Raw genomic sequence first — 17,513 nt, 5'->3', positions numbered from 1 at the left:
TCATATATAAAGCTTTGGGCAGCCAATTCATAAACACTTCTCAAGATAAAAGTGTTGTACTAGGTGTTTGTAAAAAATGTCAGTGCTAGAGAAAACACACAGAATATTGAAGTCTATCATTAGTTCAATTACACTAAAGTCCTTAAAAAAAATAAAAGATCTTCAAAGTAAACACCGACTAAACAAGAAAGGATATTTGAAGGCCTTCTCCTACAACAGTTATGAAGTATTTCTAATGTCTTAATTCCTAGAATTTGGAAAGGAATATTCTGACGTTTTAATTTTTCTTCTGAAGCTGACCCTGTATCAGCCATCATCTTCAATCTCTGCTGTGAAATCTTTGCACAGTAATACTGGAGGAGTTAGCTTCCATCGTACTACCTGTCAGAGACCATTCAATGTGAGTCTAATGTCTTGAATCTAAATTAGTGTCTCTGTAATGCCTCAGACTTGAAAACCTGCAGTATCTGGGTGTGTGATAGTTTTACTGTAGTTCCATATGCAAAAATGGCAATGACCTGGTCTGAGACAACAAAAGGAGAGGCTGAGGGCCTGAAGTGACACCTTGTGAAAGTAGGTGAACCAAGCAAGGGGATTTCAAGGGGAGAACATTTAGAATAGAGCAGAAGGATCTAATGAAGACAAACTTTCATCTCTGTAAGGGGCACGTGAAAGGCAAATGTTAATAGAGCCACCCAGAGTGGCTGGTTGCAGCCACCAAACATGACGAGAAGCAGACATTGTAGGGAGAGGACATCATGTACCACCATCCCACAACAACTGCTTAGTCTACAGTTAAAGTGTGTTTCACATCCCACAGATGAGATACTGTACCAATATTATGGGAAACACTCCATATCCTCCAGCACTCTGAGGCTGTCAGCCTAACTGCTCATCACTTGGCAGCCATTTCTGCTTAAGCTAGCAGCAAGGCAACTCAGAAATCAGTTCTAGTAAAGCAAATCTAAACCAACCCAGGAAAAGAAAGAGACCTGTAAGAGATGATGAAAATAAAACCATGTCAAAAAGAGTTCTAAAATGAAAACTTGGATGGCATTCAGCTCACAAAGAGACAAACATTTCTGTTTACATGTAGGCAAGCTAAGTGTCTAAGATGCCATTAAAACTGATGGGGATGGGGTTGGGGTTGGTAACAATCGTTGGACTTCAAAGAGCAACCACATCATGCTAAAATAGAAACCTAAATTTTTTTTGGTTGCCCACACACATAGCATTTCAAAACGTGTAAGACATCATTCCTTGTCACTAGCTGAAGGGCATATACTTTCCATACATCCTGTTATACACCTGTCAGCACGGTGGGGATTTCATAGACACCCTGTGGCATCACAAACCACAACATGTCTTTATGTGTGCAACTCAGTTGTGTCGAGTGGCTGGACAGCAACAGAGCAGTGTAATACATGGACTATAATTGGAATCTAGATACGTGACACATCTTGAGTAAACCTAGGGGTGCATGGCATCTGATCTGAGCCCTGCAGCTGAATCCCACTCTAAATATTTCAAGTCTTAGGTAAGGCTGATAAAATTTGGATTTACTTTACCTAAAGATGTATTATGCGCATTAAGATGGTTTTATTTATCTCTTCCATTCCCCCAATTTTGTTTTTCACTCAGATAACTAAACATGCAGCACAGAAATATTAAGGGCTTTCCTCAAACAAAGAAGCTTTTAGTAAAATAGAAAGGTGGAGAAAAAAATCTTCACTCCCTCCAGTTCACTAGCATATTCCCTCTCCAGTCTAGCTGAAGAGGAAAATCAGCTAAGTTTTTTCCCCCTATGCTTGGTGAAGACTATGCAGCCTCAGCCAGCAACATCCCATGATTTTTTTCTTGACAAGAACTTCTGTGATTATTGGTGACAAAAACTTTGCTTATATTCTGGATAGCTGGAAGTTTCTAGAGATCAAAAAAACCTTGTTTTGAATTCCCCTTTCTTCAATCTCATCTCCTTGTCTGAGGCACTTGAGATGATCTGACTTGTGAGCATAAACTAAGTGTGGTCCCTCCACACTCAGGAATACTTTATACAATTTGATAGTTAACAGTCTTTTAACCCCTTACTTGTTTATTAACTTTGTTTATCCCACCATTGAACAGCAATCAAAGAACACCATGTGATAGTTAGTTAGGTATCTTATGAAAGCTACAATATCATTCTAGTGGGGAGGCATATTCTGTTGAAAAGTTTAAGAAAATTAATCAAAGAATGAAAATGAAGCTGTGCAGTGCATTGCCTCAAATCTTGCTTGATATAAACCACAAAAATATAAACTGAGCTTTTAAGTAAAATTTACAAACACCGTATGCAAAATAAAGTTTGTCTTTGTCTAATATAGACCATATAGAAAATGTAAACACTAACTAGGGAAGTAAAACACAATCCAAAGTGACTATTGATAAGTAAGCGATGAAAGGCCACTTCATGTTCAGTGCGTTTCCTACAGTTAGAGAGGGAGAGAAAAGAAGCACAGACATGCCTGCAATCTTAACCACACATGGAATTTTGTTCCAGGATGTCTAGGCAATACAAATGCTCCACAAAGGTGTACTGAACTAAAGGTGAAATAGGACAAGATAGTGTGAAATATACTTTTTTTCAGATCACTTTTGCATTGCAAGACCTAACTTAATAATAAAAGCTCTTATTATATCTAGAATACCCTGTACTGCAGCATTATTTCTCTACTTTTGATGTGTGGGAAAAAAGTAATAAATACACTCAAGTAAGAGTTCTTGAAATGCAAAGCAGGGTTAAAAGTTTCATGTTCTCAGTTCACTCAGGCAGAGTTGAGCTCTGCATATAGAATATGTAACAGATAGGGAAAGGTCTGAGCTAATAATGCCAGTATCACTGATGGTCCTGGGAAAGCTTAGATTTGGTAAAAGTCATCTCATTTAGTTCTCCCAGTAGGGAGAAAATAAAAGACATGGGCTCTTTAACGGGGTTGTCCTTTATTAATATTGTATCAGGAATTCTTCTTGGACTTTTAGGAATCATTTGCCTTTGGTTAGAAAAGGTATTCCTATATCTCAGCTACCCATTGCCAAAAGGAGTCACTTGTTCATGCTATGACCTGGTGCTCAGAGACTCGCTTCAAACTGCCAGCACTGAAAATTAATTTCTCCTGAGCCAATGCTTATTTGGATGTCTGCTCTGAGACATGTTTCTCAGAAACCAGTCTGTGGAGACCCAAGAGATAAGGAAAGTTTTGAAGATGTTAAACTGTTTTGTGAAACAGAAATACATGTGCTGACAGTACCCTACCTCCAAGGACCTTAGATGACATTAAGCATGTCCTGTTGTTTAGTTTCTAGAGCTGTCATCAGTTATGGGCCCAACCCAGGTTCTGATCTGACTGCTAATCCAAACAGTCTTTCAGCTTTATTGCTCATTGAAGATAATAGATCTGGCAATACCTAGGTGAAACATTTTGTTTCTTTGATATATAATTATAACAGAGTATGAGCAACTTCAGTAAATTATCTGTACTTTATTGTATGTACAAATCTTGCAATTGGTTATGGACAGACTATATCCTAAATACCCAGAGAATACTAGAAAAAAGTATTTTAACAGAAATGTATCTTTAAAATTACAACCAATTCTAAATACTTGTAATTATTTTGTAAATTAGACTAGTATAAATAGACTTTTTTTTTTTTTTTTTTTTTTGGTTTAACTAATAGGCACATAGTTTTCAAACCATCATACATACAGCCTGGGAAGGCAACAGCTCAAAACCAAAGGAGACAAATAAGAGTCCTAGCTACAAGCAAGCAAGCAAGCAAAAAAAAAAAAAAGTAGGAACTATGGAATTAAATAGGTTGATCAAGGGCAGGTACAATTGATAATGTACAGTGATTATACTGACTTGGATTTAGGTGGAGAAAGCTTCATAGAATCAGAAAGTACAACATGAAAATCCAGGCTATATATTTTGTCTCCTTCACTATCAATACAATGATGATTTTCTTCATAACAGCTGGACAGTACATGTAGAAGTTGAATTCAATTCACCTGTATTCATGATTACTTTTAACTTTATGTCCAGCTACTAAACCAATTTACTTATTTCACAGTATTTCCACCATTTTTCTGAGAAGTATGGAATAATTGTATCTTGTGCCAGAAAGGAAAGAGAAAAAATTAAACATGTTAATTTATTATTTTTAAAAGTCTAGACTGTAACCATGAACTTTTCATCATATTATCTAGGTGAAAAGGTAAATTGTCACTTGCATGGAATTTCATTGTAGATACACCTGAGAGTCTGTTTCTGTTCAGGTATTAATTAAGAAAAAAAAAAAGGTTTCACAACCAGCTGGGTATGATTAAGGCAACTATATAGATAGCTTCTGAAAGTCCAGGGGCATATCAGAAATTCTAAACACTCTTTATAGGCTTGGGGTTTTGTTGTAGTTTTGTTTGTTTGTTTTGTTTGCTTGTTTGCTTCTTTGTTTCCCAATAGTTTTAAAGTGCTTTAGACATTCTACTTTATTTGTTCCACACCTTGTTCTTTCAGACAATGGACAAGAGTAGTTGCTTCAAAGGAAGATGTAAATGCTTTGTTATTCAATCAGTTGTGCATAAGGAGATATTTTTTCCTCTTTTCAGTAGGAGATCACATTATGCACTGAAGCATAAAATAGGATTGTTCATGTAATTATATATCGGTTAGAATAACTGCCAAGGTTATTTCTATTTATGCATCTGTAATTTTTTATAAATCTTATTATATCTTCAAAAGAGTGATGTAAGCAATATCCTCTGGTCTTTAGGGCACACTCTAAAGGTTTGGGTGATATTTCAAATGAAATCAGATTTGCCAATTTTATTACCTGACTATTCTCTTCCTTTGACTGTAATTATTTAAATTTTAGCTATGTTGCTGAATAAAAAAACATAGCAAGGCTGCATTTTTTAACTATTACTTATAAAAGACCAGGGCAGTGCAGGAGTAATAAGCTACAAAACTCTGTTAGTGGTATGAAGTTATTCAGGGTGATAGAACAATGAATAACAAGAAAAGTATTTTGGGGAAATATAACTGCCAGCCCCAAGTAGGTGTGTCAGGTATTTTATAAAACTTCAGTGGAGCTAAACAGCCACAGTTAGGCAAATTAATTGAGTGTCTGGCAAGGAAATTCAATGTTAATTGAGTTACAGAGAACAACACAATCCATCTTCACAAGTGGGTGATGAGGTCCAATCAGCACCACTACCAAAAAGTGACACAGCAGAGTACTTAAGATAGCTCCAGGAACACATCAGCCCAATGCTCAAAAAGGGCAAAGCAAATAAGACTTCAGGATTTAACAGGAAATAGAGTAAAGAGAAAAATAATAATTTTGCTATCGTGTCACTGCTCATTTCCTAAATACTCTACACAGAATATTTATAATCTCATTCATATTCTCAAAAGATTAGACTAGATCTTTTAAAAAGTCAGAGAAAGGAAAACATATGAAATAGTTTCCATGTAAGAAAAGAGTTGGAACTCCTTCAGTGTGTAAAGTTGCATAAGGATGATTGCATAGGGATCAGTATGGAGTAGGTGGGTTTGTACTTTGTTCACCATTTTCAGTAAAGGATATTATCAATGAGGAGACAGGGTGAAAACAGAGTTGCTTTCTCAGCAAGTGGTGGACTCGTACAACCTGCTGCCAAAAATGAGGAAGGAGCTAAAATTTGGATGTGTTCCCAGGGAAATTAGATTCTATACAGAAGGCAAATACATTAAGGTTTACTTCATATGCAAGCCCACAAACAGTCCTTAAGGTCTCCTAAAACAGGAAATATTAGGAACATTACGAGGAAGCATCTTATATGCCTGTCCTTTTTTGGTTTGTTGTGGTTTGGCCACAGCTGTCAACTAAGTACCATGCAGCTGCTTGCTCTCCCCAATACCCTGTGGGATGGGGGAGAGAAGTCTAAAAACAACCTCATGAGTTGAGATAAAAACAGTTTAATACGATAGCAAAGGGAAAGGAAATACAACTACTGATAAAGAAATATACAAAAACAAGTGATGTACAGTGCAACAATTGCTCACCACCTAGTGACTGATAACCCATCCTCAAACAATGATCCACCCTGGCCAACTCCCCTTAGCTCATATACTGTGTATGATGCCTTATGGCCTAATATATCCCTTTGCTCAGTTCAGATCAGCTGTCCTGAGTGTGTCCCCATCCAGCTTCTTGTAGCAAAGAATCTGGGAGAAAAAGGACACTATGAGAAATTGAAAAGGTTCTTGCTTTACTATAAGCATAATGTGACAACTAAAACATCCCTGAATTATCAATACTGTTTCCAGCACATAGCCCCATACCATGAAGAAAATGAAGTCTACCCCACCCAAAACCAGCACAAGTTCTTGCTCAGCATCTCACTGACAGCATTAGAGACAGGATATCAAGTGGAATGGACCTTCATTTGATTTCCTGTGAATATTCCTGTGTTCATCACATAGAATCACAGAATGTAACACTTCCCTGAAACTCTTAATATTTTGGAAATAACAACTGTTTTTCTCCACTAAACTGAGTCAACAGCCACCAATTCTTTCATTTCTGGGAATAACCTTTTTCCATTTCAGTTTGCTAATCTGATGAGGCAGCCCTTGGCAGCTGTTATTCCCAGGTAAGTGGTACAGAGACATAAGCAGAAACTCTGATCGAGTGATCTGTCATTTTTATACTCAGTGACAACAGTTTAGGAGAGAAGGGAGGGGAGAGAAGACAACCAAATTTGGAGATCATGGAAGCTGTTGTCAAATCCATGATGTCTCTTGTACAAAAACATAAGTATAAATATGCCAGTGGACTCAAATTTTGGGGGCATAGTCAGACATTGTCTTAATCTGTGAACATTCTTGGGCAGATTGTATAACTCCCTTTGAAATTAGCATTCCTGCATGAAGAAGCAGGGGAGGGTGTGACTGCCTCCTGGAAAGGCCATGGTTTTGAAAACTATTAACTTGCTTCTATTGGGAAAAGCATATAGAAAACAGCTGTCATGATATTTTTGAAATGTAATCGAGAGAATGAGCGGTTAAGTGTGAGGAAAATATGCTACCTGACCTATGCAATCCTGCCAGATTGCCATGTCCACAGGAAAGTGTAAGTTATTTCAGAGGAAACAAGGCTGGAATTGCAACTTTTGAAGGTTCAGTATGGCCCAGTTCCTAGGCTGATGTGGTTAGAGACAGACTCTTACACGGAGCAGAGTCTAACTTGAGAATCCAGCCACAAAGCAGAGACACAGCAACAGGTATAAATAGCATTGTTAGAACAAACCTGTCTTTGTATCTTCCTAGAAACAGTACCGTTGTAGGACATGAGCAAAACCATGCATCACTATTCATTCAGTGAAGAGTTCATAAGTGCCGGCCTAAAATGATGTTTATTGTTTCTCAGGCGCAGCATTTTACGCAGCTCTCAGTGGCTTAGCACTTCAGCATCATTGTTGCTAAGCAACATCATGAGGACAGTCTAGAGCATGCTGTCACTCTACAGAAAATGACAATGCTAACTTTCAAAATAATTTTTTCTAGTTGTCCAATGTTTGTGTTCAGCCCTTAAGTATTACTTCATGTTTGTCCAGAAGTTAACCAACCACCCTAGAATGTAGCTTTTTAATGTTTACAGCTTCAAAGAATTTACATAGACACAGAGAAAAATTCTTCTGAATAGTGAAGGTCTCTGTCACAGATAGGAATATTTAATTATTCTATTTAGTTTTTACACTATACCCATTTCAGTATCCCTCTATGTGCTGAAATAACAAGCACGGACCACTTCATTATACTTGTGTTACACTGTGATATTGCTCATAAGACTCAGAAGAATCTCCCTTGCTGTGAATTCTGCTTTCAAAAAGAAAAAAAAAAATTGTATAATTTTTTAATGTAATTTGTTCAGTTTGCAGAATACAGATTGCAGACTGGTATGCCATAAAAATTACAAAGGAAGCTCTTCAGACTGTGAGAAAGAACAATGAATAACCAAACTTCACTTAGGTGAAGAGAAGGGTGGGAAAACAATATGACAGTTACTACTGACTGTGATATTTTGAGTACCTAAAATGAAAGAAACATTCCTTTCAAGTCCTAAGAAAAGGAAAGGTGTCAAACATAGTAGAGGAAGCATATTAACCAGGTAGAAAAATATGCATCGCTGTCAATCCTTCATTGTCGTATTATGAGAATAGACCTCAAAAGCTACAAATCTCTCAGAGAGAAAACATCTCAACTTTCTTAACAAATACTCTCTTTAGCTGAAGACGAGAAAGGATCAGATCTCTGATGTATGATGTTCTTCATCTTCAGAATCTTTTAAAAATTTGAGCAATGCATATAAATGTTTCACTTTTGGTTAAACTCACTTTGTCTCTGCATATAAGCAGGGTAGTCTAGAATTTCAGATTTTTGCAGCTGATCATCACTGACATTCTAGCTGGCTCTAGTTTATAGTTACTTCACAGGGCACTTTTCACAGCCTCCACATGCACTTTGCCACTGTTCAGAACATTTCTGTAGGCAGGAGGAGATTCACATTTCAAGCAATGATCCAAACAAGAATCACTGCTAAATAGTAGCTGTAAGCTGGAACCCTCGGTGTCTTGTAAAGTCTAATTCAGGACAAGTGAAAATCGTTGATATAGAAAAGATGGTTCACTACAAGGATGAATTTAGGCCATTATCTCAAAGTGTTGTGAATCTACAAAGTTCACAAAGTACATGTTAGATGAGATACACCAAGAAATCAGTCTCTGGTGGCTTTTTCCTGAGATTTTAGTAGCTTTTTTATTATATACATCATAAAAGTGTTTTGGAACATCCTTTACTATCAAAACCAAGGCTTTTAAAGTTGCTAACATTGCCACAGGGAGCTGCATCTACCATTAAGAGGACAGAGCCCGAAAACATCAAAAATAAAGAATCAGAAATCTCAGCTAGTGTTCCTCTTGGGGTAACATTCATATAAAGCTGAAGCTTAAAATACCAGTCTCATTTGCAATAAATTTTCTTGGCTGTTTTGAGGCAAGTAGGAAGCAAATACTGTGTGCTAGCAACTTATCAGAGATGTCTGGAAAACATTGTCCCATTTCTTTGCTGCTTATCTTGTGCACAAAGTAGAGTGTAATTTCTTAGGTTTGATGTAGTCTCATCAGAGTTACTTCCTAGTGCCTGAGCAGTGCTTAATGATACCCTAAAGGGGAAGACTTCTCATTAGCAGCAGAAACAAAGCAAAGCAGCTCACATAAATTAATGATCCATTCTCCCGGTAGTCCTTGACATTGGGAAATATTAACTTTGTTTTATTGATTAGAAAGACAGAGAACTGAGATAAAATGACTTGCTGCAGCTACGCAGGAAATTTGTAGTAGGCCCAGGAACAAAATGCATCTCCTAAATTCCACTTTGGGGGTTTACGTTTCAAAAGTTCTAGTGATAAATGTGGAAGGAGGAAAGAGATTTGTCCTGTTCTGTCAGAAAGAGTTTCTTCTTCATCATTTGTGTCCAAGCAAATATTAGCAATGAACATCATCAGTGCTTTCAGGAGCAACTCTTACCTTGAGGTTGTTTGGATCCATCCCCATCAGAACTTTCTTATTTTTGGTAACATTTTTCTGAGTCTTATTTCCCTTGTGCAGTAACTGAGGAGGATGCAAATAACTGCACCAATGCTAGCACTACACCACACAGGAAGGAGATGGATATAGTGCCTGAACAGTATCAAGTAGGAATTCTCACAAGCCAAAAGCATTAAAGCCTGCTGGCCTTATTGTAATCTGTCCATATGGTCTCTGTCCCACTCTTAGTTCTTTATTTTATAACAACTATACTTTAGAACTATTGATAAACAAATTCCACCAAATTAAGCAAGGTATTTTCTAAGTATACATGGCTGGACGATAAGTCTTGCAGATTCACAAGTGTTGACTCAGTACCCAAACAATTACTTCATAAAATATTTTCAGTAGAATTTCAAAGGGCTACTTAAAAGCATTTTAGTTTTAATAGGTCTTTAAAAAGCTGTGTATTCTATTTCTCTTTTGAAGGAGAGGTCAAGAAATGAAAGAAATGCTAGTATTCGTCCTTTCCAGACTTACAGAGACTGTTCATAGCAGGAGCATACCTGTTGGTGGCAGCATTGTCGGTTCTGCTGGTAAAAACTGCTGGGATGGTAAACACTCCCTGGAAAACGTGAGGTCATCAAGTGCTATGCCGTCTTTGGGACCTTTTCCAGCTATCCCTTCAAAGACAACTTGGAAATCTTCATCTCCACCTCCAGCAAGGATCAGTGCCTTGCGCTGCCAGAAATTTCCCTGGTTTCCAGTAAGATTAAGGAGAATTTTTTCATGTTTTGTCATAGACCTCTGGTAGACAATCAATGATCCAATGTGATCTCCATACATATGATAACAGAAAAGTATCTGTAATCAAGAACAATAGCATCAAGTATACAATAGGTGACTTCAGGCACATTCTGCTATTGTATTTACCCTAATTATTAAATGGAGCATCATTAGTAGCATTTAGAATAGACCTTATTTTTACTGATTCAAAGCCAATTAAATTAAAATGCACACATAAAAAACTTACTACTGCTCATTTTTTAACTATTCCATAAGCCAAACTTGGAAGCCAGCATTACAGATGTGACAGTTGATCTTATTAAAAAAAAAAAAGTAACTCTTACATGTAAATGTAAAAGAATAAAAATACTTTATAGGAGAAAAGGGAGGGAGAAGTAACATTTACAATATCAGAAGTTACTTCAGTTTACTGGACAATTTTCTGTTTACAAATATATTTGTGCTAGATTATAGAGTGTGCAATTAGAAAATTATCTCTAACATGGACTGCAGAAATGCAAAATAATAGCTAAAATAAAGTATAATGTGTCCTTGGATTAGAAAACTGTGGTTTTTTTTTTAAAGTAAAAATGAGAAAAACAAACTATGAAGTACAGAAGTAAAATAAAGTACACACAGAACATTAAAAAAACCCCACTGTGAATAGTTGTCACCATTAGCTGCTTTCTCAGTTATTTTCAGTTCAAGACCAACAAAGAAAAACTTGTATTTGATCAAATTAATAATTAATCTAGTTCAATACTTTATTTCTGACAAAAAACAATATTTACAGTAATGATGTAGGACCCTGAAAGAAGGTAATTCATGCTATTATATATGAGAACATCTATCTATAGCTCGAATTTCTTCCTAGTCTAATATGTTGCACAAGCCCTTAAGTATGAAAACTGTAACTTATTTATTATAGCTATGAAAACATAACAGTCAATATTATGACACATATGGAAATGTAATGTCACGTCCCTTTGTATTACCATGTGCTAGACTGGTTCTGCAGTTTATTGCATTGAATATACATTTTTTTTAATAAACACACATTTATATTTAATTTATTTTCTATAATTATTGATTAGTAAAACCATAAAGGGCTATGTGTTATAATTATTTTGAACATTTTATTATGTTATAATTCTTTAAAATATTTTGTTATGCTCATTTTCAGAATGTCTCTTGTGCAATGAAGTAGTCAAACACAATTTTTATCACAGTTTTCTTTTATGGAAAGAATAACACCTGCCCATTTCCTGCCCTGCAATGTCTCTGTTTCTCCTAAAATCCTTCTTTAAATTAGGTTTGTCTATTCAATATAAGTATATATCTTTAAACTATATGATGATTTTCAAATTTTTAGGATTAATCTCTAATTCTTTTTACTACTGCTGAATTTTGTTTGATTTGCTGACTGTCATTAAATTCTGAGCAAAGGTTTTCCTAGAGCTGCCACCAGACTGCTCCCGATTGGCTGCAGTTCTTTAAAGTACATACTGTATTTTTTATGTTTGCCTTTTTTTCTTTTTTATAATCACTGAATTCATATCCTCCTCCTCCCCCAGACTCTAGCTATTTTCTGGACTTCATGTTTATTTGCAATACCCTTATATCCTACATACACTGAACAACTTTGTATATTGGAATCAGCATTCTCTTCTGTTCTAGTACATCATTTCTAGATATATAGTAGTAATGTCATCTTGATAACAGTTATGCACAAATTTCCTTTTAAGCCTGTGTCCAAATCCTTTCAGGACTGGGGCCCCACATTACTCAGGCTTGACTTATAAAGTCTGTGAAATATCAATTCCCATAACTTGTGTTGCACAGAACATAGACTCGCTCTCTAGTCTTGGTTCTCCGAGGTTCTCTGTATGTCATTCATCACCCGGCTATTTTATCTTTTCAGGTCTATCGGAAAGAATTTATCATAGATTTCTGAAAATGAAAAGAATTGTAACAACTGGGTCTCTTTGTAACTAATTTTCTGATACTGAAACATAATCGGAAAGGTTAAAATGCAAAAATACGCAGGAAATACAATACTTGCCAAAAAAAAAAAAACCCAGCGACCACCCCCACCCCTCTTTCTACTGTGCATACAATAAAGGAATTGCTGAGTCATGACATCTTTCATATTTTTAATTATTTTTTTTTTTACTTTAATCTTAAAATTCCCCCAGAATGTTGAAATAACTTTATATACTAATAGTTCCTTTTTCTCTTCATTAGATTTCTTTTTCCTCAGATCACTTCCCCAGTTCTAGAAATTCTTTCCCAAATTTACCCTGAAACAAGCCATTCCTGCCTTGCTAATTTTCTAGTCTTTATAATTTTTCACTTTGTTAATTTTTCACAGGCTAAAAGGACCACTTTCTCTTTTACAGCAGCTCCATTTGTGCACAATATTCCTCTCCATAAACAATATATACAGATATTTTGTTAGCTCTCTTTCTAATTACTAGTTTAAAAAAATATTGATAATTATGTTAGTAACCAGATTTATTTGCAACTATTAATGTTTAAACTTCCATTATGTGTTTGGCACTGATGTTAGAAAATGAGATGCTACTCATTTTAGCCTTGATACTTAAAGACTATAAAAATTTGGAGAAATACCATTTCAAAGTAATGCATAGTTCAACTTTCTGAAAAATACCCTTTTTCATCATGTTGTTCCTGTAGCAGATTCTGATAGATCTGTTATGAAAGATGTCATGTGAAAGTACAGATTACCATTGTAGCACAGACTATAAAAGATGTATCAAGTCTAGAAAACTTTAATCCAGGTTTGCAGAGGAATGATCAAGGATCATCACTGTGCTTTAATGTTTTGGAAAGTAAAGGCTTACTTTTTTCCATGCTCTTGAGGAGAGACAGTGACAACGCCTTCTGTCATGCATCCTTCCAGTTGCAGTTGTACTCTTTGAAAGCCAATTGTTACTGTATTTGTAGACATTTTCTCCATAAAATCACAAACCTTTACATAGCTGTATGCTACTCAGGGCTGATGTCGTATAAGACATTCTAAGGCAGATGCTGCACTCACTGCTGGCTTCGTCCAAGACTCCTAGAGTACTTATTTGCCTACAGAAGTCATTCTTCTCCCTCAACAAGATATATCTTTTCTTATGATTTCAAGGAAATAACATCAGGCCCTGTATATTCTAAAACATCAACACTTTTTTCTCAAGAAATATGTGAAAGATCATCTTTATTCATTTTAGGAATATTACCTTGGTGCACTCTCCAAATAAAATTCTTAATTCCTCCTACTATCATACCCCTACATACCTTGCAGTTTTTATTCCTTCTGCTTAGAACAGGACTAGAAATCCTAGCTTTCTGTCCTGGTAACTGAAAAAATGAACTCTTTATAAAAATATAATGACCATATGGCTCTTGCAATGTATGATCAGTTGCTGGTCCAGTGCCCATTTTTGTAGTACTGCTAGTTCTAAGGTTCCAGTCAAAATCATCATTTTCATCTTGCTTCCATCCACAAAGATCAAACTCAAAATTGCAATGCCCAATAGAGGTACCTGAAAGACATTTGCAAACACATAAGAGATTTCTTTTCAAGGATTTAATTAACTACATACACAATAACCTAATACACAAATCCTTAAAAAAAAAAATCAAACAAACCCAAAATCCCACAACCAACCAACACCACCAAATCTTCAATAGAAAAAATAATATTCATGTATCTTATAAACCAGCATTTTTAATGTTCTAGGATATAATAATAGCATAGGATAGTGAACTGCATATATGTGCAGTAGGTAACCTGCTCTCATTATTATAGTTAACAGAGTCTTTGGTACAAAAGTAAGTGAATATAGCAATGTATTTGGGTTCAAGCTGAATAGGGCCATACAGGCAGAGGTCAATTGGTGCCCTCCATTGGTCATCCAATACTTAAACAGAAAACTCTTTTTTCAGGAACATTTTATGCTCAGGTGAAAATGATGTCAATGGTCTATATTTAGGGAACAGCAACCCATTCAATTCAATGTATTGACCACCATAAAGATACAGCCTCCATATGGACATATATATGTAAAACATAACTATAGGTGTGTTAAATTTGAGCTGAATCACACCCATAGTTAATTTACTTGTGCATGTTTCCAGAAAAAAATCACATATATATTTTCTTAACCAATATGCAAAAATAGGTGTTTATCTACATTTCTCCTAAACCTTTATATAAATGTCTAGGAAAAAAAAGAAAGCTGTCATAATTTTGGTTGATTTTCATATGAAACAATATGCATATCCTTTACTGATTTTCCAACCTTGAATGTCAAAACAGCCAGCATGATTAGTCATCTGCCCATGTAAATTAGGGTTAAGTCAACTGCACCACTCCAGAAGTTTAAGCTGCACGTATTTTTTTCTCTATACATCTTTAACTTCATTGTAATGATTACCAAGTAAGACTAAACTTGCTGAAATAAGCTGGAATTTCAGCAGAACCTTCAAGAGACTCTTGACTGTGCCCTGAATATTTTTACTATTATTGCTGGAAAGCACTTTGAAGATAAATTTGGAAACCGTATGGATCATTTGGTCTGACAATATAAGAAATTACAAAAGCACTCTCATAAAATGTAAACAAAACCGGAGCCTCTTCTAGGGCCTGATAAAGTTCATCCACTTAAAAGTAGCTTTATTTAATTAGCAGCTGGTGGGAAACCTCAGTAATGAGGCCAAGAAGCTAAAATCTGTGCAGTCTACACATGGACCAAAACAGCACAGACAGTTACCTCTAAAACTTCAGGCTGAAATCAGATGAAAGATTTCTTCTTCGTGGAGGTTGGAAGGGTGAAGAAGCAGCTAGAAACTTTTTCTTAAAAATACAGACAATTTAGCAATAATAGCTTCTCTGTCTTTTACCTTTGTCTGTAAATATGATGCCATCTGAAATAACAGTTAAGAAAAAACCCAAAACTGATATGCTAAATGATATAATTATCATTTATACATAACAGAGATTGTAGTTTCCTTCAACTGAATGTAATGGCCCATAAAATTTTTAACTCCTCATCTTTTGCTATATGATCATGTAGTTACTTAATATTTCAGGATCCTATGTAGAGAAATTCCTTCAATTACTTACAAATTCCATCTCAAGTCAATAAAATTAATGCATGCAACTGACCTTTTTATTTAAAGGCATGTTTTCAAGAATCAAACCTGCAAGTCATGAGCACTGAATATCCCTGCTAATGCTGTATATATTGCATGTTACCTAATCTAATTTAGATGTCCTTGTAGGATCTCAATAGTCAACAAATCAAAGTAGTCAGATTAGATAAATTGTCCTATAGATATAACAACAACTGATTTTAAATTACATGAACTTCAGCCTGGAAGTGAGTTACTCCACTGATGAAAAAGAGAACTTAGCCTGCTTAGAAGCTCAAGTTACAGCAGATGACTGTGCACTTGCATATTAAATCTTTGGTAGTAGACACTTCTATGAAGATCTGTGAACTCTTAGTAATTAAGTACAAAAGCTGAGCTAATCATTTTGTCTGTAAAGTAGTGACACAGGGCTGCTGAATTAGTCTACCGGATGAGAGCTTAATAATTGAAGAAAATCACTTAACAGTAGGCATATGAATCGTATTATATTGATCACAAAAGATCTAATGAATCTCTGTAATAAACCAAGTAATTAAATGGAGCAAAATTTAAACTATTTTAAGCCATATTATTCCCAACAGCTATGACTAGGTGAACAAGCAGTACAGAGCTATAGGAGCAGATCTTTAGAGCAAAACACCTGATGATGAGGACTTGATGGCATTTAGCAGAGGAGCAGAGAAAGAGGTCTAAGGTGGTACAGACAGATCGTGTGAGCTGAATAACCCCTAGTGGTTAGAGTACATTTGATGCCTTCTTGGAACTCATCGTTCAATTTATTTTCTAATGAAAAGATCCTAGTTCATGTACTTGAGCACACTTTACAATGCAAACCAAATCATAATAAATAGGAGTTACTGAGAGATTTTCTTCAGAAGCACACTGGTAAAGCTAAACCAAACATTATCCAAGCTCAGATAAAACCAAACATCAACCACATACAGCCACCTGCACTGGCACTAATCCATATTTCAGACTGGAAAAACACCACTGACTCACAGCCTTTTTCACAAAATTTAATGTAGTGGATCTCATAAAACACCATTTCTACCTCAAGGAGTCGAGCCCAACTCAATGTAACCTGAGCTGCCTCCAAGACCTTCTCCTGATACACTGATAACCTCAAACAGCATAAGGCAAACCACAGCAGTTTCTGAACAAGGTGGAAGGAGTGCTACCACCCATTACCTCTCCAGCACTGTTGTGAGTTATTTTGTTCTCATATACTTGTAGTAAGAAAATAGTACTAGTGACACCACACTTAAAAAAAACCCATAGGGCACCCAAAAACCCACAAAAAACCACAAAAACCCACAACACCAAAACCAATCAACAACAACAAAAAATAATCCACAAAAAACCCCAAACTCTGAGCGTTGATCACTCATCAGTGTCTAACAATATTTTCTAAACACCTAGCGAATCGCTATGTCTGTTAAAACGTGTACTTGACTTATTTTATGTCACTGACGTCATGCAACTAGCTAAAAAGATCCCTCCACAAAGCAAACAAAACCAAGGCACAGATCTCTGAATAGTAATTTAACGGCTTTATGAGGCACCGTTTATATCTCAGCAGCATTAACTTTGTCCAGACATTACTAATTAGGCTTGGTGAGCATCACTGTGTGATACAGTACTATTAACATTCTGGAGTTTCAGAACAGAGAATAGGGACTAGTTTCTTTCAGCAGAGTGCAGAAAATAATCATTAACTAAGGTATGATGACTCTTGTACACAGCAAACAACATATCTACAGTTAGAGCTAGCAATCCAGGAAGGTCTACTGCTAAAAAGTACTTTGAAGATGTCTTGAAGCTGCACTGTTTTAATGTTTTTTAAACACAATTGCCATGCCTGGGCAAACCTGCCAATTTCTTGTTTCCTATGTTTTGATCTATCATGCTTTGACCTACCAAGGCCCTCTCTAGGCTTCTGAGTTTGGGGTTTTCAAGC

At 35.9% G+C, this 17,513-nt stretch overlaps 1 protein-coding gene across 1 annotated transcript in view; it reads right to left on the bottom strand.

Annotated features, from left to right (window-relative positions):
• LOC104511359 (MAM and LDL-receptor class A domain-containing protein 1-like) overlaps positions 1-17,513 on the bottom strand; it is a 157,632-nt gene that overhangs the window by 127,031 nt on the left and 13,088 nt on the right. Inside the window, exons 5-6 of the mRNA XM_010153940.1 lie at positions 13,697-13,944; positions 10,171-10,468 (exon numbers count right to left, since the gene is read on the bottom strand). Coding sequence (XP_010152242.1) covers positions 10,171-10,468; positions 13,697-13,944 — 546 coding nt within the window. The remainder of the gene's footprint in view (positions 1-10,170; positions 10,469-13,696; positions 13,945-17,513) is intronic.

This window comes from Eurypyga helias, unplaced genomic scaffold, assembly GCF_000690775.1.
Source record: "Eurypyga helias isolate BGI_N326 unplaced genomic scaffold, ASM69077v1 scaffold8116, whole genome shotgun sequence".
NCBI classification, from domain to species: Eukaryota; Metazoa; Chordata; class Aves; order Eurypygiformes; family Eurypygidae; genus Eurypyga; species Eurypyga helias.
The sequence above is the reverse complement of the archived record's forward strand: the minus strand, read 5'-3'. Positions and strand labels throughout refer to the sequence as shown.